Source organism: Thunnus thynnus, chromosome 6, assembly GCF_963924715.1.
Source record: "Thunnus thynnus chromosome 6, fThuThy2.1, whole genome shotgun sequence".
Classification (NCBI taxonomy): domain Eukaryota; kingdom Metazoa; phylum Chordata; class Actinopteri; order Scombriformes; family Scombridae; genus Thunnus; species Thunnus thynnus.
This window is the reverse complement of record NC_089522.1, coordinates 21287391-21312427: the sequence shown is the minus strand read 5'-3', so window position 1 is coordinate 21312427 and position 25037 is coordinate 21287391. Positions and strand designations below refer to the sequence as shown.

General features: G+C 38.6%; 1 protein-coding gene across 1 annotated transcript; it reads right to left on the bottom strand.

Annotated features, from left to right (window-relative positions):
* Nucleotides 1-33: 33 nt before the first annotated feature.
* Nucleotides 34-24981, bottom strand: LOC137185268 (uncharacterized). Its single transcript, XM_067593615.1, has 20 exons — nt 24885-24981; nt 19931-20115; nt 19508-19567; nt 17238-17366; nt 17022-17096; nt 16616-16915; nt 15931-16168; nt 15599-15770; nt 12183-12317; nt 11630-11712; nt 6816-6900; nt 6662-6707; nt 5208-5334; nt 4319-4475; nt 3341-3454; nt 3101-3233; nt 2657-2814; nt 2488-2542; nt 2294-2394; nt 34-1302 (listed from the first exon to the last, which is right to left on the bottom strand). The coding sequence occupies exons 3-20, from the start codon at nt 19557-19559 to the stop codon at nt 1123-1125; spliced, it is 2340 nt and encodes a 779-aa protein (XP_067449716.1). The 5' UTR covers nt 19560-19567; nt 19931-20115; nt 24885-24981; the 3' UTR covers nt 34-1122.
* Between the last annotated feature and the right edge of the window lie 56 nt (nt 24982-25037).

Below are 25037 nucleotides of genomic sequence, written 5' to 3'. Positions count from 1 at the left end.
CAGCCACCTCTGCATGCACACAACACAACACCATGCACATACCTGGGACTTTTATTCACATGATTAGTTTACATTACAAGTTAAATGCTTCACTGTGATTTACTTTACATGTAAGAAACGCTGGAACACTATAAACCTTGCTCACTGTCTTAAAGGACAGGTTCACAATTTTTCAAGTTTGTCTTAAAACAATAGGCAGGTGCAAATGACCAATGAAATAGGTTTTTTCTTGCAATAATCATTCCTCCTGTTCATACTGACCCCTTATAATGCACTTACAATGTGATGGGAGCCAAAATCCACAAGCCTCTTTCTGTGCAAAAATGTATTTAAAAGTTTATCTAAAGCTAATATGAAGATTCAGCCATCCAATTTAGTCAAATCAAATAGATATCTTTTAATGTTACAGTCTTTTTACTGCTACAGTCCCTCTTTTTGTTACTATACTTGCACTGCAGCTCAACAGGGAAACACTATCTGAGGAAACACAAAATGGAAATTTGGTGCTAAAAAGACTGTAAATGTGGCAGATATCCTCTTGATATGACTAACTCAGACTGCTGAAGACTCATATAAGCTTCAGATAAACTTTTAAATGAGTTTTTGCACAAAATCACAAAATCCTTCATATTGAAAGGAGCCAGCTGAGGTGGTTTAGCACCTGGTTAAAATGCCTCCTGGACGCCTCCCTCTGGAGGTGTTCCAGGCACGTCCCACTGGTAGGAGACCCTGGAGCACACCCAGAACATGCTGGAGGGATTACAAATCTCCTCTGGCCTGGGAACGCCTTGGGATCCCCCAGGAGGAGCTGCAGGGTGTTGCCGGGGTGAAGGATGTCTTACTCAATCTGATGCCACACTTTGGCCCTCATCACTTACACTGAAAGTACATTTGAAGGGGACCTTTTAACAGCCAGTATAAACAGGAGGAATGATTACAGCAAGGAAAACCTCTTTCAGTGTCCATATGGGCGCCTGACTGTTGTTTTTAAGACAGACTGGAAAAATTGTGAACCTCTCCTTTAATGTAAATTTTGAAGTGTGGACATCTGTCTACATGCATGTCACGTACAAGGAACACGTGCAGCATTACAATAGAAGGAAATTATTAAAAGTCTTTGGTTCAGGAAGATTTCTTTGTGCCTCCCCTGGCTTCTTGTTGCAAAATGATGAACTCCAGGATGAGTTTGGCTGTCCGACAAGGCCTCTCCATCACCACTGAGTGGCCGCAATTCTCCAGCAAGTCCACCCTGCATCCAGGCAACATCTCTGCAATGACTGAAGCTCCAGAGACATCCACCACCTGGAAGAAATATGGGACATTTATGTAGGGCTGTAACTAACAAATATTTTTGTTATCAACTAATCTGGCAATTATTTTCTTGATTAATCACTCAGTCATTTGGAAAATAGATATCTATAGATTTCTTAAAGCCTAATGTCATCAATGTCTTCAGTGGCGGAAGAGGTGCTCAGATCTTTTACTTAAGTAAAAGTAACAATACTGCAATTCAAAAAATACTCAATTACAAGTGAAAGTCCTGTAAAAGTAAACAGTCAGCAAAATGCACTTAAAATGCCAAAAATACAAGTACCAATTATGCAAAATGGCCCAATTTAGAATGTTATATTTATCATCATATATATATTATTTGAATATTAAAACTGGTTAAAAGATGTGTACATGTAAGCAGAATATTAATGTTGTCAATGGAGAACACATTTTAAGACCTTATACTGTTGGATAGTCTGTCTGATCATATGTTTTATGTATAAGATATATGATACTGATCTGAAAAGTAACTAGTAAAATATTTCCCTCTGAAATATAGTGGAGTAGAAGTATAAAGTAGCACAAAATGGAAATATTCAAGTGAAGTACAATTACCTAAAAATTGTACATGAGTACAGTACTTGGGTAAAAGTACTTAGGTACATTCCACCACTCAATGTCTTCATGCTGCAAATCCTCACAATTGAGAAGCTGGAACCAGGCAATGTTTGGCATATTTGCTTGAAAAATGACTTAAACAATTAATTGATTATCAAAATGGTGATTAATCAAACCATCATTTCAGCTCCTTAATTATCATGTCTTTGTAGATATGTGACTGCCATTTCCCTACAGATTCTTACTCAGACACTAACAGAGCAGCAAGAGACATGAGCCACCACCTTCAGGATACAAGTTGGTACACAGGAATTTCAGGATTAGTTTATAACCAAAAGCTGCCAGATTGTGTACTAATGTAGGCTTTGCTGAGTCACGGCGTTAGTGAAACATCATATTTTACCTGGTCTTGCTTGCCCCATAACACTTGTAGAGGTGCAGTGATCAGATGTAAGTGTTCCTGTAAGGCGTATCTTGAAGTCTCATCAACAATCTCCATGAATACTATTTGAAAAAAGAAAGAAAATGACTGGTCGGTGTTTCATGCAACATATACTGTATACTATACTGTTACACAGGAAATTCAGGCGAACTAACCTTCTTGGTAAAATGTGTTGTGAGGCTCCCGGACATCTACCAATCCTTGGAGAATCTAAACAATGACAGCACATGTATGAACACCCACAATTTTTTTCTGATTGTCATCCTTTCTGAGTGCACATAAAGTGAAATGAATGACGCCTTCATTTTCAAGTGCGGACCTGACCTGCTGAGGGATTTTAAAGCGGACATGGGAACAAAGTTTGAACATGTCCTCCATCTCCTCGGGTGTGGTAGGAATCAGCGGGATGTTTAATGTGTAATTGCTGTGCTCCAAGTCCTGCAGATGATTGTCAAATTTGGTCTCACTTGGGTGTCTTATACCTGCAGGACAAAATCAGCGTTTCCTGATTAGAAACTGACACTCACATTTTGTTTGGAATCATAAATAGACACACAAAAAAATTGAAGCTGAAGTGAAATAAAAATTTGTGTTTGTGCTATGTGTCTTGTGATTCTTAATTATTTATAATCAGTACTTTATGACAACCTTTAAACACAAATGAAATCAAATCATATTAAATCAAAGGTCAGAAACCCATGTTTAGTATACATTTCTTTGCACTTTCTTTGTCAGACTTAAAACACACACACACACAGAATAACTGACCGTCTGGACAAATGAGAGTCATGCTACAGATTTCTGAGGGATAGCAGGCTGCGTAAACCCCCGCTACGTTTCCCCCCATGGAGGTTCCAACCAGATGGAAAGGTTTCCTGTTTAAGCGAATGGTTTCCACAAACTGAAAAGAACGAGGTACAAAAAACAGACTTTCAGTGGAATGATTTAGGCAGCTGACGAACACTGTACATCCATTCATTTTATACAGTAGCTCTGTCTTTAGTGTACCTGATGGATCCTTCTGACCTGCCCCTGAATGGAATAATCTTCCCTGTTGGTGCGTGTTGTTCCTTCATGGCCGGGCATATCCACACACACAATGTGCAGATGTTTTGGTAAATACTGGAGGAATAGAGGAGAGAAAGTACAGCTTAAAACCATTTATGTATGTTTGGAGGCAAAGAAAGGTCGAAATAATTTGAACTGAACACCTTATTGTAAAATTTAATTACTGCTGAATACTTCATGTTGAAATTTAAACATCACTGACTTTATAGCAGTGAAGTATAGGTCATTTCAAGTTGTAGCAATTTCAAAAAGTAGATTTTTTTTGGGTGGGGGATATAAATACAGACAGAAAATTCAAGTGTCTGATCTTTCATCATGTGACTGACAGAAAGTAGCCTGATTGGCCAGAGGTTTGATCGATTGCTTGGCAGTCCAGATGTTGAATTTCTCATCCTGTATTTCATTGACTCAACTTGAGTAACTTGAATTTTTTTTACCTGAGTTGAATTTTTAGATCCAAAAATAACCTGCTGAATTTGAAAACAAACAAACAAAAGCCTTAAAATCTGGTTTTGCAAACTGCACTTTTGAAATGACCCGCACATGTCAAAGAGGGAAATACAAACCACATACATTTATATTTCAATGCTACAAGTTCAATGGTATTTAAATTAGAGGTATGTAAATTCCTCAATTAGGTGTTTGTAAGATTCAAATCCTTATGGCCCTTCTGTGCTTCCATATTGTCTGTCCTCAAAATTCTTCAAAATGCTTCAAGTACTTAAATGACCATGTTTTACATTATTATTAAGATTTAACAGCCTGTGATCTAGTTATGTTTGCTGTCACTGCTTCTTCAAAAATGGCGAATCTTAAGTTTGATACTCATTTCTTTCTTTTTAAATGAAATCAGCTGAGTGCTTTTCTCACGAGTTCATAGCCAGAAACTGTGATGTGTTATGTTGCGGATCCCCTGACCTTGACAACAGTGAGCCAGGTGTCTTTGTGAGTAGAGAAGCCATGCAGCATTAAAATGGAGGGTCTCATCCCAGGCTTTCCTCTGTAGGAGTAACAGAAGCGATAGCCACCGCAGTCTGCATAACGCACCTGCAGGCCTAGAGTCCTCCTCCAGTACCTGTAGAGGAGCAGGTACATCTGAGCTCACACACACACACAGACATGACTGCACTGGAATTCAAATTTAGGCAAAGTGATAATGGACTTGGATGCAAATTTTGCTTAGATACATGAAGACAAATTGATTTTGGGTTATTTAAATAAACTGACTTGATCTGACATGCAGTTTCTCACAGTATATGTTCATAAAGGTCACATTTACTGTTTCAGCCACACTGTGCAGCCAAACAATTATAGTTTAAATTCTAGTGGATAAAAAATTTGTCAGGCTGAGTTTTGGGTATTTAAGTATACAAGACATCTGCAATTTTTCTATTTTTAAGGAATTGAACAGCCATAAGCAACATAGAGTCTTGGGTTTGATTATCTAACTCAATGTTAACATCTTCTAGCTTCAATGGAGCCTGAGAGACAGTGTGGAATAAGATAAACATGCTGATATAGAGATATTTTTCCAACCTTTAAGGTACTTGAGAGGAAAATGAATGAAAACTTGATATGAATGAGTTAAAAACGTTTTCAGAAATTACATATCTCTAATTTCAGAATGACAAATGACATTTATTTTGATTGGAAGCATGTTTTGCAATCATTGTGGTAGAAAGGTTATTTCTGGCACATCTGGAAGGTGTTTATGGTGGTGTTAATTCCCCCTGGACTTCCAGAGGGAATTAACACCAGGTATTGAAATATGAAGTGAAGCAGAGGACAACATAGTTATCAACCTCACCAGTAATACACTTTAATGAGTGCTGAGGGCCAGAGAAAGAAGGAAGCGACAAAGGCCAGGATGGGAATAGCCAGTGTTCCCCCAGCAATGATAAACAGGTTCACAACATCCAGATCAGCTGCCATAGCTCACCTAAAAAAAACAAAAAAAACATGATACACTCGAATACAGATTACACTCATGCAATATCAAGAGCATGAAATGTCGAAGGAAGGGGAAAAGTCAGTATCCTGCATCCATACAATGTTTTGTTGATGATGAGAAATAATAGTTTTTAAAAAATAACACATGATAAGAGAAGTACACAAAAGAACTGATGATAAAATGATGCAATGTGCATCTATATTAAGCTATTTTACAAACATTGAAAGTCTGTAACCTACATATACAACTTGTGCACAGATAAACTATTTAAAACATCTTTCTATCCCACAAAATGTCTTTTCAAATATGTAAAAATTTACTTTTCAGATGACTTTTTCCTCCTCGTTTCTTCTGTCACAGGCAGGCACATGTGACCGCTGCGATTCTGTTGATTCGTTTTACAGCATGCAGATACTTTAGTTGTATCTTTAGTATTGTTGATGCGTTAAGAGCATAAATACCAATAGTAGCTTATATTTCTGAAATGAAAAACAAAGAAGTGTCCCTGTGGAGTGCAGTTAGTTCCGGCAGATTATGTTTGCTCTGGATAAACTCATTGATTATTACTCATCATTGGGGAAAACTGGGCCGCTACATCATTCGGTCAATCTTTTAAAGTGAACGCACAATCCAGATTTTGCTTCTGACTGAGTTCAGGCAGTGTACAGCATGTTTCACAGTCTTACTTTTAACATCCCTTCCTGACATGTTTGTCAAATGTATGTAAAATACTCCACTTTGAATAATAATTTGTGTCTGTAGTTTTTCCACAAAAAAGTCAAATTATCTTGTTAAAATCCCTAAAATGACATCTGGTCCTTCTCCCTCATTAAAAGAAACTAGAGATATACAAACATATTTAATCTCAAAAGTTTAACTCTTGGACACAAGATGTCTCCTACTTCACTGTAAAATCCATTCTCAGTGTTTACGCACTGCAGGCCTCAAGTTTCCATATCACACTTGTGTAAATTGAATACTGGACCAGGATTGGCTTCCAAACTATTTGTGATGTCACAAATCATGTTCATAGTACCATGAACTTTAAATGAGCTCAGAGAAACTTTCCACTTTCAGCGGATGGATGTGAAAACAACCTTCTAGTGTCAAACTCTGCATGGAGGAGCTCAAACATTCAACTGTAGGAACAAGAAGAAAAACATATTTCTCACCAAAGGAGACTTAAGTAAAGCACCAAATGTGTTTTCTATATCCACTATTGGTTTGTTTGAAAATCTCAGGCTAAATCAGACAACTTTAACACACATCCACATCTGTTCTGGAGCTCAAGCTTCAAGTACAAAACTTACCACTGGGTGTCATGAGAGAGACAAGCTGTGGCGTGTCCCCTGACTCCTGCAGTCAGCAGTGAAGATCTGAGGGGTGTCATGGCATCCACAGACTGTAGGGCGTCATCACTTCTGCATCAGCTTATAGTGAAGCTTACTGAGGGATTTGGTGTACAGACTTCTGATCCAGCTGTGGACCACAGACTTTGACTTCTGCCTCAGATCCTTTTTTCACAGGCACTTTGAAGGGATTTCCTTGACTGAAGGGAAGAATCAAAGCTGATGAACCAAGAGAGCCTCATCTCACAAACACACTGCCCTCCAGAGGTGATTTAGACTTGATAGATCTCTGGGATGGTGTGAAAATCAAAATGACTGCTGTTATTTAAAGGTCCATGCAGTGTTTTTTTTTCTGCATATGCTGGCCTGGGAGACATAAAAACATGTGGTGTATCACAACTATGAGAAGCAGATAATAAGTTACATTTCTCATAACATTTGGATCAGGATTGCAGAAAAGGTCTCAGCTATTTACAGTGTTGTGATTTGAGAAATGGGTTTAATTATTACAGATATACACAGAATTACATTGCATTAAATTAGAGCTGTTTGAAGCCCAATATTATACTGCAAAATACCATCTCATGCAGTGTAGTGCTGCCATTCTGCTGCATCTCTGGACCACTACAGATGACCTACATACAAACTAGAGCAGAACAAATGGACACAGCAACTCCGCAGAGAGGCTCCCCTTGCGTGGGAATTATTCTCATATTTCGGTTTATATAGGACGAAAGGACTGTCCTCAATCTGTTCTGCATCAACCGTTACACACACATTTTATTCTCTAGGTTGTCTGGGCTAGAACCTCACGTCACGTCATCCTGGTCGTCACATTGTATCCTTAACACAGCAAAGCCTGCACAGAGGAAATGACACAGCCAATATAGCAACACAAAAATGTGGATCAGGTGCATCATGTCAAACTGTTCATCTACTCAAGGGTCAGTGATTTCCTCTGGAGCTGTGACTTATGGGACATTGTGAAATCTGAAATTTAGCAACAGACTTGTCATCCTGTTGAGAAATACACTGCATCCTTGCTCACAGACTTGCCATCAGTGTGGTCTGCATGCTTGAAGGGTGCGGCTGCACTGAGCATTTAGCCCTGTAATCTTCCTGCAGAGGTTCAGGTCCCCACAGCAGATGATCAAACTGTGTTTATGTGATATTATATCACATCTGCTCCCCCTTAAAGGGACCACTCCAGCAATTTACTAGTACTTAGATCAAAAGAAGAATGGTCAAAATCAAAAAGGCAGACTTAAAGCTCCTAGTATGAGTCAAGCTCCAAAAACACTGTATCCTCCAGTTCCCATAACTCAACCCAACGGCATCATTCATCAGACACTCTCTGCCTACTAAATGCCCACTTCTTGAAAACCCAACACTTCCTGTTTTCAATGCAAGCTTCCTGTTGTAAATGTGTGGTCTAGCAGAAGGCTGATAACCCTGATGCCACAGAAGATATTAAACAACTCAGAGAATGAGTAGTAAACCTGATGACCTTCATGCTTAAAAATCAGTGAAATGCTACTTTAACATCTTTAAAGGAGTGATATTGTTGATTATTGAAAAAGTACTGGTTTAAACAATGCAATGATTATGTAAACTCACTCCCTCTGAGAAGTTTTGCAATGGCAAGAGGCAGTTATCTCTTACAAAACATTAGATAAAAATATATAATTGGTGCACAGTTGATATTAAAACCCCTGGAAATTGATTACAAAATTTTAAAATTAACAATGATTCAACTCTAAAGGTCTACAAGAATCAGGTGTTATTCGCTCTGTGTACCAACAATGGCTGGATCCTATGTCTATGACAAGATGTACAGTATATAGTATATGTAAACATTTAGGGTATTTCTTTTGGAGCAGATGAGTGCATTTGTAAGATTTCTGAGCCAAAGTTTAGAAACTACATTCAAACCAAAGACGATTACTATACAGAACCATATAAAAAATGAAAACTACAGATAAGGCAAAGGTCTCTGTGTGCTTAGTTAACAACTGGTACTTTAACACTAGCAACTGAAGTGGGCAGATATAAAGGTATTCCTGAAGAGCAACGTTTGTTTTTTGTGATCTTGGTGTCATTGTACAATGATTTGAGGAATTGTTTGTTTAAAAAGATCCAAATGAAAAAATCTTGATTTGTTCTGGCTGTCCAAACCTGGTATGTTGAGTTGGCATTTTAATATGGAGATTTTTGTTCTAGCGAGATTTATAGGAGAGGCTTGGCTGCTGAGACAGAGAACACTGTATCCATTATAACAGGTAATCCATGTAAACTAAATGTTCTGAAATGTTCCCCTTTTGAATTTGTGGAACCAGCCTGAACTTCTCTTGCTCAAAAACTCTAAAACCATGTGCAAGTTGTCCAGTCTCACATGCCAGATGATAATTATTATTTCCTGGTCATTATACTGTGACCCATCTCAAACACAGTCATTCAATCATACAGGTCAAACCGCAGGCACAGTGCAGGTGTTCACTGTATCACTGTGTATACTGTGTGTCCTGTCTTTTTTCCGTGGTGCATTGTTGGCCAGCTGACGTGCGTGCTGTGTTCACCTGAGAAAACCTCGCTCTCTGAGGAAAACATTCTGTACTTCCTGCTGTCAGCGTCAACCAGGTGCTTTACATGCCACCTGCAATACAGCGGTGTCATTAGAACAGGGCTTGAACAAGTGATATCAGAGGATCTAACCTACAATATCTTTTGGTAAAGGAAGTTCACTTATCATTATACAAGTGGGCAATACACACAAGAAAAAAAAAAAGAAACTCAGATATTTATGTGTTGCTCTACAGGGTTGCAATGAGCTCAATAGGATGTAAAGGTTTCAGAGGAAACTAAATCTTGCAGGAGATCTGAGCTCATCTCGATAAAGCTTTGTGGCCGGTGCTTACGCAATGACTATAAAAGGTACAATAATGAGGTTAAGAGCTTTAATTGAAGTCACTCATACATTGTAAAGCAGTTAGTTATTCATAAACTTTAAACCCAAGAAACTATACCTTTCCATCTCTTTACAAAATACATAGATTTTGTACTTATTTACAAACTCAAAATGATCATAAACACAGCAAATCAATAGAGCTACTCTATGATAACATTGTAGATGTTCCACAGATCATGTAATGTTAAATGCATGCAAACATTTAACTGACAAAAAACTTGAATGAATACCAAATTTAGGTTTTGGGTTTATGTACAGTTTACAGTGAGCAAGTTGAGATTAGTGTTGCATCAGTTTAAAAAAAACAGGACATGTTACTGAACTGCTTCATAATATTGTGATTTCATATGTCACAGGATTCCCTTTAGTAAGTGACTCATGTATAAACTTGATTTCCATGACTAACATTAACTTGTGTTTTTATTGGCACAATAATGATGTGCGTAACACTGATATTTCTTGTTCTTTGTTTTATCTTCCTGTTTTTTAGGAAACAGTGAATGGGTGATGCCAGGATGTCAACTGAATCTGATAAAGTCATACGACAAACAGTAGCTGGTGCTGACACGAGTTGTCCTACATAAATGTAATATTTTGTCATCATTACCTTTAAGCAACTGTATCTTAAATGGAAAGCAGAAGTCAAAACACATACACAGGAGTTGGATAATTATAATCCTGAACTAGATTTTGCTAAAGTTTACATATATCAGGTGCTGCTGTATCACTTTAATCATCATAAATCAAAAATAGATTTCAGGACGACACTGGATAGAAAAACGATCAGCTAAACTCTGAAATAGCTTTGCCCAAAATGTGCTGAACAGGCCTCTAGCCATTTTCACATAGATGTTGCTTACACTAACTGGACGTTACTAAGTGGTATCCACCACAAACAGCCACTGATGTATTTTTATCTATCTAGGGCGTTCATCATGCACTCAGTTAGGGGCTGCGTTACTGTGACAATATTTATTATTTGGACAATTACATAGATGAGTTACATTTAGGAAGGTTTGAACTCCAGGCAATCCATCTAAAATGAAATCCAATATATTTAGAATTAGTTATGTGTTTTATTTGATGTTTATCTTTAATTTTTTTGTGCCTGTGAAGCACTTTGTGACTGGTGTCTGTGGAAGGTGCTATATAAATAAACTTTACCTAAGTGTGCAGAGTATCTTTACATTCATTAATAGACAATCCTATAACTCAAAATAGTAAACTGGAGGAAAAAAATGGACCCAACTGGATTCCTTCAAATAAAGGACATACAAACAAACTTAATCATTTGCACACAAAACCAACATTCTTTTATTAACATCTCTGCCATCTAAAATAGAGCATCTTAAAAATTAAACAGGGTTAAGTATGAGCCCTCCTAATTAATAGTGCAGATATGATACGGGGGCAAGTTTTTCTGATGACAAATATGGATTCACTAGTGTGTGTGTGTGTGCGTGTGTTTGAGCAAGTTGCCCTCAGGTCCTGAAGAGCACAGCAGCAGTCACAGCTGTTAGAGCCACAGCGACCGCAGGCCCCCAGATCATCCACGGTTTCTGAAACAAATGGTGACACAGAAACGGAAACATTAGCATCACCTCATGAAAACGCCCGTCCAAGGATCGCCAAAGCTTTGACAGAGGGAGCTTGTCATTAAGACCAATGCAGTGCACAGAGAATGTGAGTTAAAAACAGCTCTTTAAGATAAAGATAAGCCCATTCAAGCCCACTGAGAGAAACAGTTGTTAAGCATTAGCCATCCAGACAAGACAAACAGATGTCAGATGTTGGAACTGTATGATTAGAAAGGTTAGGTTTCTGAGGCATCAATTTCTGGAGTTTCCCCAAAGGAAGGCATTCTGGGGAATGAGGAAAGCCTGATTATGTCATGCAATGATCTAAAAGACACTGATGGGAATGAAAGATGTAGGCCAACTTGACAGGAATAATGTGTACCTTACTACCACAATGCGCCGAAGCACCAATACAGCAAAGCCAGGATAAGGCCGATGACTATGGCTTGAACAGGCAGCAATAGGGAAGTCTACAGAAGGGAAGGGATATTATTGTAATCAACTGCAATGGGACATACTTTAGTTGGGCGTAGCTTTATTAATAGACCCCTTAGTCAGTAGTCTGTGTTTGTAACTGGTGTTTATACAAATCTCAAAGTCACACATGGCTGTCAATGTCTAAAAGCAACTGTAAAATAAGGTGGATGAGTAGAGGGGAGCAGGTGTGCTGAGATTAAAAAAAGCAATATTGTGAATCGTACAAAAGATTCACTTATGTGCCTAGAGACATTTCACAAAATTAAAACATGTTTAATGTTCTGTTGTTGCAAAATTTGAAGCAAAGCTCATGCTCCCAAACCCAAAACAACTGAAGATGTTTGCTTCTTATGCAAATTATAGCCATAATGCTGTTTTTAACTTAATTACAGATCATAATTTCTACACTTTATGCACCTCTTTAAATGTAAGTTAAGACAGCGTAAGCTGGATCAGTACTCACCTTTGTCCCTTTCTCCTCTATGTCCTTCATGTTGGCTTTGCACTCCTCAAGTTCAACTGTGAGCAGCTGCTTTTCCTGCTCAGTCTTCTCATATTTTTCCTTCAGGTCAGACAACTCCGTCTTAGCTTCCTCGTACTGAATAAAGCAAATTAGAATTTTTTATTTAATGTAATCACAAGAAAAATTACTTCACTTAAATGTATTTTCAGTGTACACACAGCAGCCATTTTATTGTTTTATTATTAGTATGTACACCGCTTGTTAATCAGCCAATCATGTGGCAGCAACTCAATGCATGAAAGCAAATATAGTCAAGACCTTCAGCTGTCATCAGAACAGGAAAGAAATGTCATCTAAGTGACTTTGACTGTGGAATGGTTGGTTCTGAGTATCTCAGAAACTGCTGATCTGGGATTGTCATGCAATACAGTCTCTAAAGTTTACAGAGAATGCTGCGAAAAAACCAAAACCATCCAGTGAGCAGCAGTTATGTGGGCATGAATACCTTGTTAATGAAAGAGGAGACCGGCCTGACTGGTTTAAGCTGACAGGATGGTGACAGTAACTTAAATAATTACACATTACCACAGTGCTATGCAGATGAGCTTCTCTCAATACACACCACGTCAAACCTTGAGGAGGATGGGCTACAGCTGCAGCTCCTGTCAGCTAAGAACAGGAAACTGATGCTACAGTGGGAACAGGCTCACCAACACTGGACAACAGAAGATTGGGAAAATGATGCCTGGTGTGATAAATCTCGATTTCTGCTGCGACACGTACATTGTAGGGTCAGAATTTGGCAACATGGATACATCCTGCCTTATGTCAACTGTTCAGGCTGCTGGTGGTGGGGAAATATTTTCTTATTAAACCCCTTAACACCAACTGAGCATGGTTTAAATGCCATGACCTACCTGAGTATTATTGCTGACCATGTGCATCCATTTATTGCCACAGTCTACCCATCTTTTAATGGCTACGTCCAGCAAGATAACATGCCATGTTACAAATCACACGTCACGAGTTCAGTGTACTCCAGTGGCCTCCACAATCACCAGATCTCAATCCAACAGAACCTCTTTGGGATGTGGTAGAACGGGAGATTTGCAGCATGATGCTATCATGTCAACATAGACCAGAATCTCTAAGGAATATTTCTAGCCCCCTGTTGAATCCATGCCATGAAGTATTAGAAAGGTATTCCTGATAAAGTGGCGACAGAATGTTAATTTGGCTGATAAAGGAGCACACTGAGACAAAAGGTTGCTGATCTGGTTACTGTTGAATGTTACAGGATGGTAACTCACAGGTTTAGTGAGGGTTTCAGCAGAACTTCACAGGCTTAACCAGTCTTTCCTGCACAGCAGAGCACTGCGGAATTTCTATATACTTAGCCCAATCAGAATGAGGGAAGTCTATCCTCAATAAAGGCACTTTCACTCAGTAACTGGAAAGGCAAAACCACTTTGGGATGAATGACTTGTGGTTAAGGATGACTTCATCTCTGCTTTCAGTCATTCAACACTGCTCCTCTTGTGTGAGAGTCACTGCGGTGGATGATCCCCATCCAACCTGCTAAATCTGCCAGAGAGCGCACAGTAGTACGCCAGCAAGTTGAGCAAGTTTGGACTGAAGGGTAATTTAAATTTTGTGCTGGGAGTTTCATTTCGATACAGTAGTAGATTTCTTGAAATCGGTATCTAACAGCCATTAGAGGAAGCCAGTAAGGCACTTCTGCGTTGGCTTTAACATTAAGCTGTAGTGACTGCCACTTTGTCCTCCATTAATGAAAATCAATGAGTATGACAGGTTCAGGGCCTGTATTTATTAGTTATCTCAGGATAGAAAATCAGTCCTAACTGGCCCAAAATTCTCATCACATACTTTGCCCCACTATTAGGCACATGAGAGAAAGCACTTGTCAAATGTAGGGAAGTCATCCTTCCTCCGGGTGTTAATCTCAGTCTCTGATGGCCACAACAAATGAAAACAGAGTTTGGATTAGATGACTACAAAGAGGTGCTGTCTGTTGGATAGTCAAATTTGTAGATTAAACATTATTTGAATCACATTTGAAGTGATTGTAAGATAGGCTACACTATAAAGTCATGATTACAGGCAAATAAATGCCTAGAGTATAATAATACATACCCAGTGAAAAAGCAGCCAGTGGTTTAGATGGACAGATAAAGGATGAGGGCCTTTATTTATTAAATCCTCTCAGTAGAGGAGTAGAAAATCAGTTCTAACTGGCAAAAAAAAATTGTTGCACAAGAGCTTGTTTGGTTCTCCTTAGAGGTATCAGAAAGTCATCCACTTCTTCTAGCTCTAGTAGCATGCAAATTCAACAATTTCCCCACCGTCGCTTATGGTCAAAACAATTAACATAATAGGATTTAACACGATTTGGGGATTTAAATTTGGATTTGTTTGTGTCATGCATGTATTAAATAATTCCTACAAGCATAGAAGAGGATGAACTCCAAATGGAGAGACACCATAGTACCAAAATATATTGGTTATGCATACTTGATCATTGATGTGGCCAAATGGTCCATGTAATACAGATGTGCCTGGACCATGAAAATGGACCAACAGCAGTGGCAAGTTTTGATTAAATTATTACCATTACCAAGGCATGCTCCAAAATTTTAATTGAAACAAAAAATAAATAGGCGTACAGTTAAACAGAGCAGAATACAGCATTGATTGAACATCACTTAAAAAGGCAGATGAAATTGCCTTTTTAAATGATGTGTCATTTTTCAAATCAATTTACTGTAGTCTAAATATAATATAGTATTATATTTATAATTATATATTCTCTAAATGTATTTTTAGCCTTTATCTTTGAGGAAGTAGCTTTTCACACAAGTGAGGCTGTTTTCTCTGTTTAATTTTGTTTCACCTGTATAAAAATACTGTACCAGCAGTTATTTTTTTAATATGTTGAATCCACACAGAAACTGCCACAAAAATGGATTTAATTTCATTTTATGGATGTGTGTAATAAAACTGTGAATTTCTTTGCTTTTAAAGGGGACCATCTACCCCTTGCTGAGAGAGCCTGTAGGAAATTTCATAAATACTGTAACACCTTGTCTACACTGGCCATATAAAGCAGCATGTCAGCAGCTGCAGTCCTCCAGCAGTGTGGATCACTGGATCCATTCTGCCACAGTGCTGCTATGGACTCAGGTTTGTTTTTGTTTATGTATGAAAGCACAAGTCTTAACTTGGCCAGTGTAGACAGCTGGATTGGTTAGTCCAATATGTTTTAAAAATGCGACTGAAAGGAATTCAGTGTAGACAGGATGCAACTGTCAGGTAACTGTCATGACTCCCTCTGAGACGCTTGACAATTATGGGCCAAGTGGAATTAGGTTGATGTCTTCTGGGTTTTGAAAGCATACCTCTTTCTGCAGAGCCTTGCTGCGGCTGTCTGCCTCATCCAGTTGGGTTTGCAGCTTGCTGCTATCTTGCTGCTGCTGGAGCTGCAGGGCCATCAGCCTCTTCTCCAACTCCTGCTGGGATCTCTCTAGGGCTTTAAGGCTATTGCTCAGCTCAGCATTCTGGGCACGCGAGCTACCAGAAAAAAGACAACGCTGTATTCAATAGGTGGAGGATCACAGGGAGAGAAATGTGTTTTGTACTGTACAGCAAAAGTCAGGCAAATGAGACAGAGGGAGCACTGAGATGGGGGTGAAACTGAGGTGAGCTCATGATAATGCTAGAGAGCACTGACCTGACAAGGTCCTTCTCCAGCTGCTGCTGTTTCTGCAGCACTCCCTCTTTCTCAGCGCACACTTTCTGGTGAGTCTTGAGGAGTTCCTCCTTCTCGGCCCTGAGGGAAGCACCCTCACTTTGCACACTGCTCATTTCTTTCTGATGCTTATTCACCATGTCCTGTTTTTCAGATCGCAGTACAGAACACTCCTTCTGAAGGCCATTACACTCCACCTGCATGGACTGCAGCTCACTGGCTGTGAAAAAAAACAACAACAAAAAAAACATTTATGTAACGTTGTATTCTCTCAGCAGATGGTGTTTTAATTGGTTTACAGACAAAGTGAAAATTCATAGCAAAACAATTTTCTAATAAAAAGTGTTACAGTACATTTTCTGCGGGCTTGGACAAATTGGTATACATCTGAGTATATAAATTTGTAGTTTAAAACTGTTCAATACTACTACAAAACTGCACAATAAAGTTTCTATTATGCAGATTTGGTTGTTTTTTGAGTTGTATTATACTAATAAAACTGTCCAGCTCACACATTTTTTCTCTGAGCAAATTTTTCCTTTCATTTGCCTTCATTAAATTCATTAAATGATCACTACATTTATTGTATCAGACACATACAGCATCCTTTTTCCAAGCTATCATTATTATATTTTGTATCATTATGTGTATTTGCACCACGTAGTACCTTGTATTTCTGCCGTTTTCTGCCACTGCTTGCTCTGCTGCTGAAGGTCACGCTGTAGATTGTCGATCTCACGCTCATATTTGTTGGCAGTCTGACGCCATTTGTCCAGATCCTTCGACACAGTTGCCAGGTTAGTCTGGACAGCATTGACGTCATGGTCCCGCTCAGCAGCAGCTGCCTCTAGGGCACGTCTCAGTGACTTCACCTCATCTTGTGAACTTTGTAACTCATCGCGTGAACCGGAGTCATCTATCTGCTCTCTGAGAATGCCCATTTCATCCTGGAGCTGCCGCAGCTGGCCTGTATTTAAATTAGTGGTACATTTCAGCTACTTAAGATGACAAAAACAGAAACCTCTCCAACTCACAAGGGAAAACAGGAAGCTCCAAGCAACACACAAATATACCTTGAAGAAGTTTTATCTGTTTTGCAGATTCATCAGCTTGTTGTTTATTGTCTTTTCTCTCTTCCTCCAGGATACCTACAAAATATAATGACATTTATTTCATGCATTTGTGGTCATCTCTTTGTACGTGTGTGTGTGTGTGTGTGTGCATGTGTATGAAGTGGAAAGACAGGTGTTTATTTACATCAAATATTTATTTAAAAAATAATTTGTTACCTTGCAGCTCCATGCATTTGTGTTTCTCTGTATTAGCTAGCTCCTGGGCTGCCTGAAGTTCATCATTCAAACGCTGGATAATTTTTTCTGAGTCACCAGATGATCCCATGTTTGACTTGGTGAGGTCATCTGAGAATGAAACACAGAACAACAACTATTATCCAAATTAAAAGATCTATGATTAAAATGAGAGTAACTAGCTGTAAGGGTAGAATTTCTTATCTATCTGCAAAGTCATTGTAATGTGTACAGACTCAGAGATGTTGAAAAGTAAAGCTGAAGCCATTCTAGCACATCAGGAGGTAATGATGGCAATTCAAAACCATAAAAATAGAAGGATAACTCAAAGTCCTGCCACATTCATTCAGCTTGAGTCCCAAATATTTAACCAGGGCTGACATACTAAATGATTTCCCAAGATATTAAAATGGGCCTATTACATAAACTAATTGCTCACCCAGAAATAGAAACAACTGCATTTTCTGTATTTTCTATCCAAGCTTTCAGTCCAAATTGTTCATTACCACAGCGCCGTACGAGTCTTTGGCACGTCTACAGTGCTTGTTGTTAACAGTAAGTTACAGTAAACAATACACAAAGGGAATGCACTAGCCAAGGTTGTCAAGGGTCTGTTGTGTTTCCCAGAGGTGGAAACAGCTCCACAAATACTTGGGCTTTGCAATACCCGGTGAATATCTTGATCCCCTAATCTACTGTGCCTAGGAAAAGAGATGACCTCATCTCAGACCGAGCATTTGGCAGAGGCAAAAACAAGAGTCAAAACAGGTCAAGCATGTGCACCATAAATGGAAACATCAGAGGACTGCCATGAAATGCTGCATTTGTCGTGAAAACTGTGATTTCATTGTGTCTGGTGCACATGGCTGCATACACATACTGTATAATCCCACACACACCCCCCACACACACACACGCACATGCACACACATAATATTAGCAGTGCTATCAGGTGGCACAGATAAATGTGACTAAAATGAAAGGCTATAAAGCGACTACTGGAGGCTGGTGGCACCCTCTGGCTCAAGCACATGACCACCCTGCTGTGTGCCAGACAAAGAACGGGCGGGCAGTGTTTAGTCCAGTATGTGTGTGTACGTGGTTGTGTGTTCCTTCATGCATGCATATGAATGAGTATGAATGAGTGAGTATGAGAATGTGAGTGGGCTCCCTGTAAGTTTTCTGTGTCTAGTTTGTATGAGAGAGGAAGAGCACAAGAGAAAGAGAAAATTCCAGATGAGGGCGTCCGACGTGTTATCTTTAGTAACATTAGTCATTATAGCCATTATGTCTTAGTGTCACAGGATGACACCTGACAAAATAATAATGGGATTAGCCTGTGCGTGTGTGTGTGTGTGAGCGTAAAAACACCCCTCAGACTGGTTGGCTTATTGAGCATCATACTGCCTCAAGTGACGACAGAAAAAAAAAAAAAAGTAGGAGAAAGTCTTTTTTTAGCTCAAGTGCTGAAGGCTATAGCCATGATGGTCCATCTTCCCCGCTGTCGGTTTCCTTCCCAAATGAATGTGACAGCATTCTTAAACTGAATCAGAGGGTGAACACTGCTCGCACTGAACATCTAGAGTTTCGATGAGTCTCTTTAAAACTGCTGATGAAACTGCCCGGATATTAATTTACAGCTACACAATGTTCTATATGTGACTGAAACTGAGAAATATCCATATCATTTAGCAAGGACTGAGATACTGTTGTCGTGAGGACACTGTTTGCTTTGTGCTGCCTATATATTGTGCGGTGCAGCATAACAAATTCGTTTCATCATGAAAAATTGATTCACTCACGAATAATCCTGTACATTTTGTCAAGTCATGAATGTCCCTGTTGATTTTTTTTGTTTTCTGTATTGCACTACGATTGCATTATCCAGTGCATCCTATTTTAATCAGTCACCCTAAATGTCAGCGTCAACACAGATTAGTCAGCTGATGTGCTCTCTGTGCATAGAGACTCCATCTTCAATAAGCTGTTGACACTAGAGAAATCAGCCCCTAAAATAAGGCATCTACAGCACTGTGAGCTCTAAAGCCAACTTAACTGCCCTAATAGGTCCAGACACTCATTTTAAGTGTGACTCATGCTTTTTTCCCCCCCTCTCTTCACAATGTCAGTTAGTAAGATATGCAGACCTGCGTCGGGTCAGAGCTATTTGAGGAGCAAAACAATGCCGAGTCATTCATCTCCTTTCTGTCTGTCCAAGTTTAGAGGAAAAAAAAAAAAGACAGCTGGGTTACCTTTAATCAGTGATACGTTATTCAGGGGATCACTCAGCTCTTTCTCATCCATTTGCTTATCTGTAAAAGAAAGTATAACCACATATCAATGAGGACAGATACAAAGATATATACATATACACACACACACATATATATATATACATATATATATGTACATAGTACAAAATCAAGAGTTGGTGATGAAAATAAAAAATATCCTAACTCAGATTTATCCTCACTCAGATTATGCTGTTGTTATGGTGAAGCATGTGGGTCGTCTTTAAAAGGTAAACACAAAAAATGCTTGTTCATCTATGAACAGAAAACAATTTTGGAAGAGGCAGCTGCACAGAGGCTGAGAAATCTCCTTTGAGGACTACGTCACAGGATAATAATAACAAGAAAAGATTAACAATAATAAAACTTAACAGGAAATATTACCTTAGGTGATCCAGGAGCTAAAGTACTCTATGTGCTGTGGCTACAGCAGTCCCTGACATGAAGGAACTCTTCTCCAACTATCTGATTTTTCAGATGCGAAATGGAACAGTCCAAGCAGTGAAGGGGGGGGAGGACACACAGGGCAAGACAAACACCGTGTACCAGAGCTCCCTGTTACTGCTGGACTGAAGCCGATGAAGACAAAAAACCAGAGGAAGTAAATGGACAAATTTCTCGAGTGTGGTTAAAATCCTAAACTGCAGGTAAGTCAGATGAATGTCCTCTAAAACATGACCCCCCTATTCTGTGGTTGAAGTCCCAAGCCCCTCCACACTAGGTCATGTATCCGAGTAGGGCATCTCGGAAGCTGCAGCTGCATACTGACACAGAGAGGTTTTGTTCAGGGAGCAGAGCTGCTCTCTGGCCAGTTGGTACTGATGTAAAAATGTACAGGATGACACAGAACAGGGACTGTGTGTCATGTATGTGCATGACACACACCTCCTCTCTTGTTTTGCCCTCCAGACCACTCTGTTGTCACTTTAAATTCATGAATTATTGGTCTTTAGGGTTAGGGTAGTCTGTAGATAGATATGTCATCCTGCAGGGTGAAGTTTTACTGTAAATATTACAGGGATAAACTGTATGTGTTGTTCAGCTAATTTATACTGTACTGGACTATAAAATACCATAGTTAGCCTCTTCAACATGCTATGAAATGATTGAACGGCTGAGATGAAAATCAAGATAATGAAAGACAACAGTAGCCTAAATTGTGATATTTAAGTACCCTTTTCCATATGTAAGCAAATAAATGTGTCCTTCTGGTCACAAGCTTTCATAACTTAATTGTGTCACATCAAAAATTCTTTAAATAATGTATGAAGTCCACACACAGACATGTGGGTTGTGATGCAGGTGGGGGTGGGAGGCCATGTTTTAGAGGACATTCACTTTAGTTGATTCAAGATTGTTCAACTTTGCTGTTTTATTGATGTAACTAAACTGATTTCTCTTTCTTTCTTTCCCTTTCTTTGATTCTTTGTTATTTAACAATTCACATTCTTATTTAAAGGTCAGATTCACAATTTTTCAAGTCTGTATTAAAATAATAGTTGAGCACTCATAAGAACATTGAAACTGAGCCTACTCCATCACCCCTGTTGCAAATGTAAGACAGTGGATAATTAGTTTTCAAAGCCCTCGCAAAATGACTCGTTTCACTATCAGAATTTGATCCATTTGGATTCATGATTAAAGTATTTATCCCAGTTCAAGTTAGCACAGAGCTAACTGGAAGTTTGCATTCATCTGGCCAACACAGGAATGTCAAACTCGACACCAGATTAAAAACTCTATATTGTGAAATACAGAGAGATTTATCTGGCTGTGATAGGCTTAATCAGCATTGTGTGAACTTGTTTGGTGAGGGCTTGAATGTAACGGATGTTTATTTATATGTAAAAGTTCTGCACTGCAGGTTTCATGTGTTCAATGTACAGTTGTGGTCAAAGGTTTACATACGCTTATAAAGAACATGTAGCCTATGTCATGGCAATCAAGTTTCCAACAATTTCTACAACTCGACTCTCGACTTTGGCATTTTGACCATCACCATCTTGGTTTTTTGGAGCCACAAGTGATGAGAAGTGAACATATTTGGATGAGAGTGTGGAGCTGAGGAGGATGTCCCCAGGGTCCAACTACAGAACCTCACACACTGCTGTGGTAGAGACTAGTCAATCAAAGGTAGCCACGCCCTAAAGCACACCCTGCTTTATCGTCTATTTTACTCTAAATTGGACCATAATTTACAAAATGAATGTCATGATTTATTGAAAAAGACTTGATACGAATTGAGGCCATAAACTCATTAGGAAACTATTTACTGAGGTAATAAATCAAGTGAGAAGTAGGGTCATTTTCCCAAAGACTTCTATACAAAGACTTCTTTTTGGAGCCATTGGAGTCGCCCCCCGATGGCCATTAGAGAGAATGCAGGTAAGGCACTTCAGCACTAGCTTCACTTTTCAGACCCCGAGATGCCTGCTTGGACCGCAACTGTAAGCAATGTGGGACAAAATCTCCAATTCTCATTTTGTACAAACATTTATTCAAATATTTATCTACAGCTTATATGGGGGTTCAACTGTTCGAGTTAAATATCAAATAAAGTGGATACCTTCCAAAAGTTACAATATTTTTAGTACAAATGTCCCTCTTTTGTTACTATTCCTCCACTGCAGCTCAACAGGCAAACACAAAGAGGGGTTATTGTACTAAGAATGGTTGACCTTTCATGTTAGCTTCAGATAAACCTTTGAATACATTTTTGCACAAAATGAGGACCGCAGATTTTGTTCCCCATTTACTTTGAAAGTGCATTATGAAGGGATCTTTTAATAGCCAGTACAAACAGGAAGAATTATTACAACAAGAAAAACATGTTTCAGTGTTCATTTGGACTCCTGATAATCATTTTCAGACAGACCTGAATTGTGAATCTATCCTTTAATTAAGGCTGTAAAATTCCATATCATCAATGCAAATATTATGTATTATCGTAAAACTAACGAAGCTGAAATGATTGGTCGATTAATCGATCAACAGAAAATAAATCACCAACTATTTAAATATATAGATTAATCGTTTCAGTTTTTTTTTTTTTTAAATGCCAAATATTCACCTGTTCCAGCTTCTTTGTCATATAAGATAGTAAACTGAATGTTTTTAGGTTTTTAGCTGTTGGTTGGATAAAACAAGCAATGTGAATGTTACCTTGGACTGTTTGAAATTATAACAGGCATTTAGTTATTATTTTCTCACATTTTAAAGACAAAACCACAACAATCAAGTAAACAGTTGGCAGATTAACCAACCATGAAAGTAATCATTAATTAATCCTGTTGGACTCGAACTTAGCTTTATGGTACTTATTCACGTTGTTCTCTCCTGACTAGATTCTTGCTTGTGTTATTTCAATTCTCAGATGTACGTCACTTTAGATAAAAGTGTCTGCTAAATGAAATTGTAATTGCAGCCCTAAATATTAATTCTACAAGCTCAATGGTAAAAATGTAAACAGCTCTTGTGTCGATTGGTTTTCCAGATCAGTGCATAATTAATGCAGGTAGTGCTTTACAATAAAATGCTGCAACCTACTCATTTTATTAACTATGCAGGAAAAGATCATCAATTGTTGGACATTGCAATAACTATTTAAGACTACAAGACCATAAGTATAAGGGGACTCGCATTGTGAAATGTGAGATCCAATGAACTGAGTAAAACATGACCAGGGACAGATTTTAATGACTTTTGCTTCGAGGCCAGATTCCGGCATGAGACCTTGCCCTTAGTTGGGCAAGCTCGTCAAGAGGTAAAGGTTTAAGATATAAAGTGGCAAATCATTGACACATCTTAAGTTAACAGTCAATTATCAACCACTCTAACCCTCTTCTCTGTTCTCAGGAGATATACAAAACCTTGCTTTACTTTGGGATACTGTGAAGGTGTCCTTTTACTCTAAACAACACAAAATAGCCTATCTTCAGTTAAGTGGATTAAGATTTTTAAACAGTGTTCTTTCCACCAAAGTGAGGATAAACCCACACAAACTGATTTCAGCTTTATGATTCACCCACCGTTATTGACATTATGTTCTGCAGCAAAAATGTGCACAACTTCATTATTAAAATGTGTGGTAGCCTACAGAATCAATAAGATCTAAAATTGATCAAAATACTGCCCTTGAGTCACATGTTTCAAGTTAAATTGTATGCTAAATTCCAAGGCTTTTGTCCTATATGCTTTCACATTTAATACCCCCCTGAACTTGTAATCCACTGAAATGTTTTTGTTCTCAATCTAGCTATAAAAATCTTTATGTTTCAGCATTGTGTCATAAAGGTCTGCGTAGTTGTGCAGTAAAGATAAACGATTGGCTGTACATATAAATCTTGGCTCAAATCAACAGTCAGGTGCCCAAATGAACATTGAAACAAGTTTTTCTTACCTTAATCATTCCTCCTGTTCATACTGGCCATTAGAAGATCCCTTCACAATGCACTTCCAATGTAAATGAGGGGGACAAAGCCTCCTTCTGTGCATAAACGTATTAAAAAGTTGATCTGAAGTCAAACTAGTCAAATAAAGTGGTCATCTTTCAACGTTACAGTCTGTTGGTGCCACAGTCCCACTTTTTGTTACTATGATTCCACTGCAGCTCAACAGGGAAACACTGTCCGATGAAACACAAAGAGGGAATTTTATGCTAAGAAGAATGTAAATGTGGCAGGTATCCGCCTGATATAATTAATTCAGACTGCTGAAGCCACATATAAGCTTCAGATAAACTTTTAAAATGCATTTTTGCACAGAATGATTGTATGGACACACTGTGGATTTCGGCCCCCATCATATTGAAAGTGCACCTGAAGGGGATCTTTAAACACACCGAGTATGAACAGGAGGAATGATTACAGCAAGGAAAACCTCTTTCAGTGTTCATATAGATACCTGACTGTTGTTTTAAGCCAGACCTGAAAAACTAAGAACCTATCCTTTGGGGGGAAGGGAACTGAATGAATGTCTTTCAGTGAATTGTAAGTTTTGTGACGAGCATCCACTGGAAATCAGAGTTTAGCAAGCTGTACTCAACTGGATGACTTGAGTGACTTTGTCATACTTTAAAGTATTTGTTGATACTCTGTTGTATATCCCACACATTAAACTGACCTCAAATCATCTAAAAATAACCAAACGTTAGATGCTAATCAGAGTGGTGCTTTTCATTTAAGCTAGGTAAGTTAGCCAAAAAAAAAAACACGTTAGTTGAAGTTACTGAATATAAACTGATACTTGTTTTAATGACTTGATATTATATTAAAGTTTACTTAATAATAAGTTAGAGTTAAATATGGCTTTAAAAACCATTTAGACTACCGTGACTTACCACCAAACAACTCCAAGCTTTGGGTCAAGTTAATTAGTTAGCTGACGCCAGTTAATTTAATCAGATGACGTCACAAGTTAGCCGTTAACCGTAAATTGTAGGTGTGTGTGTTGGAAACGGTTGACTTTAACTTTAACATTAACTGCTATTAAC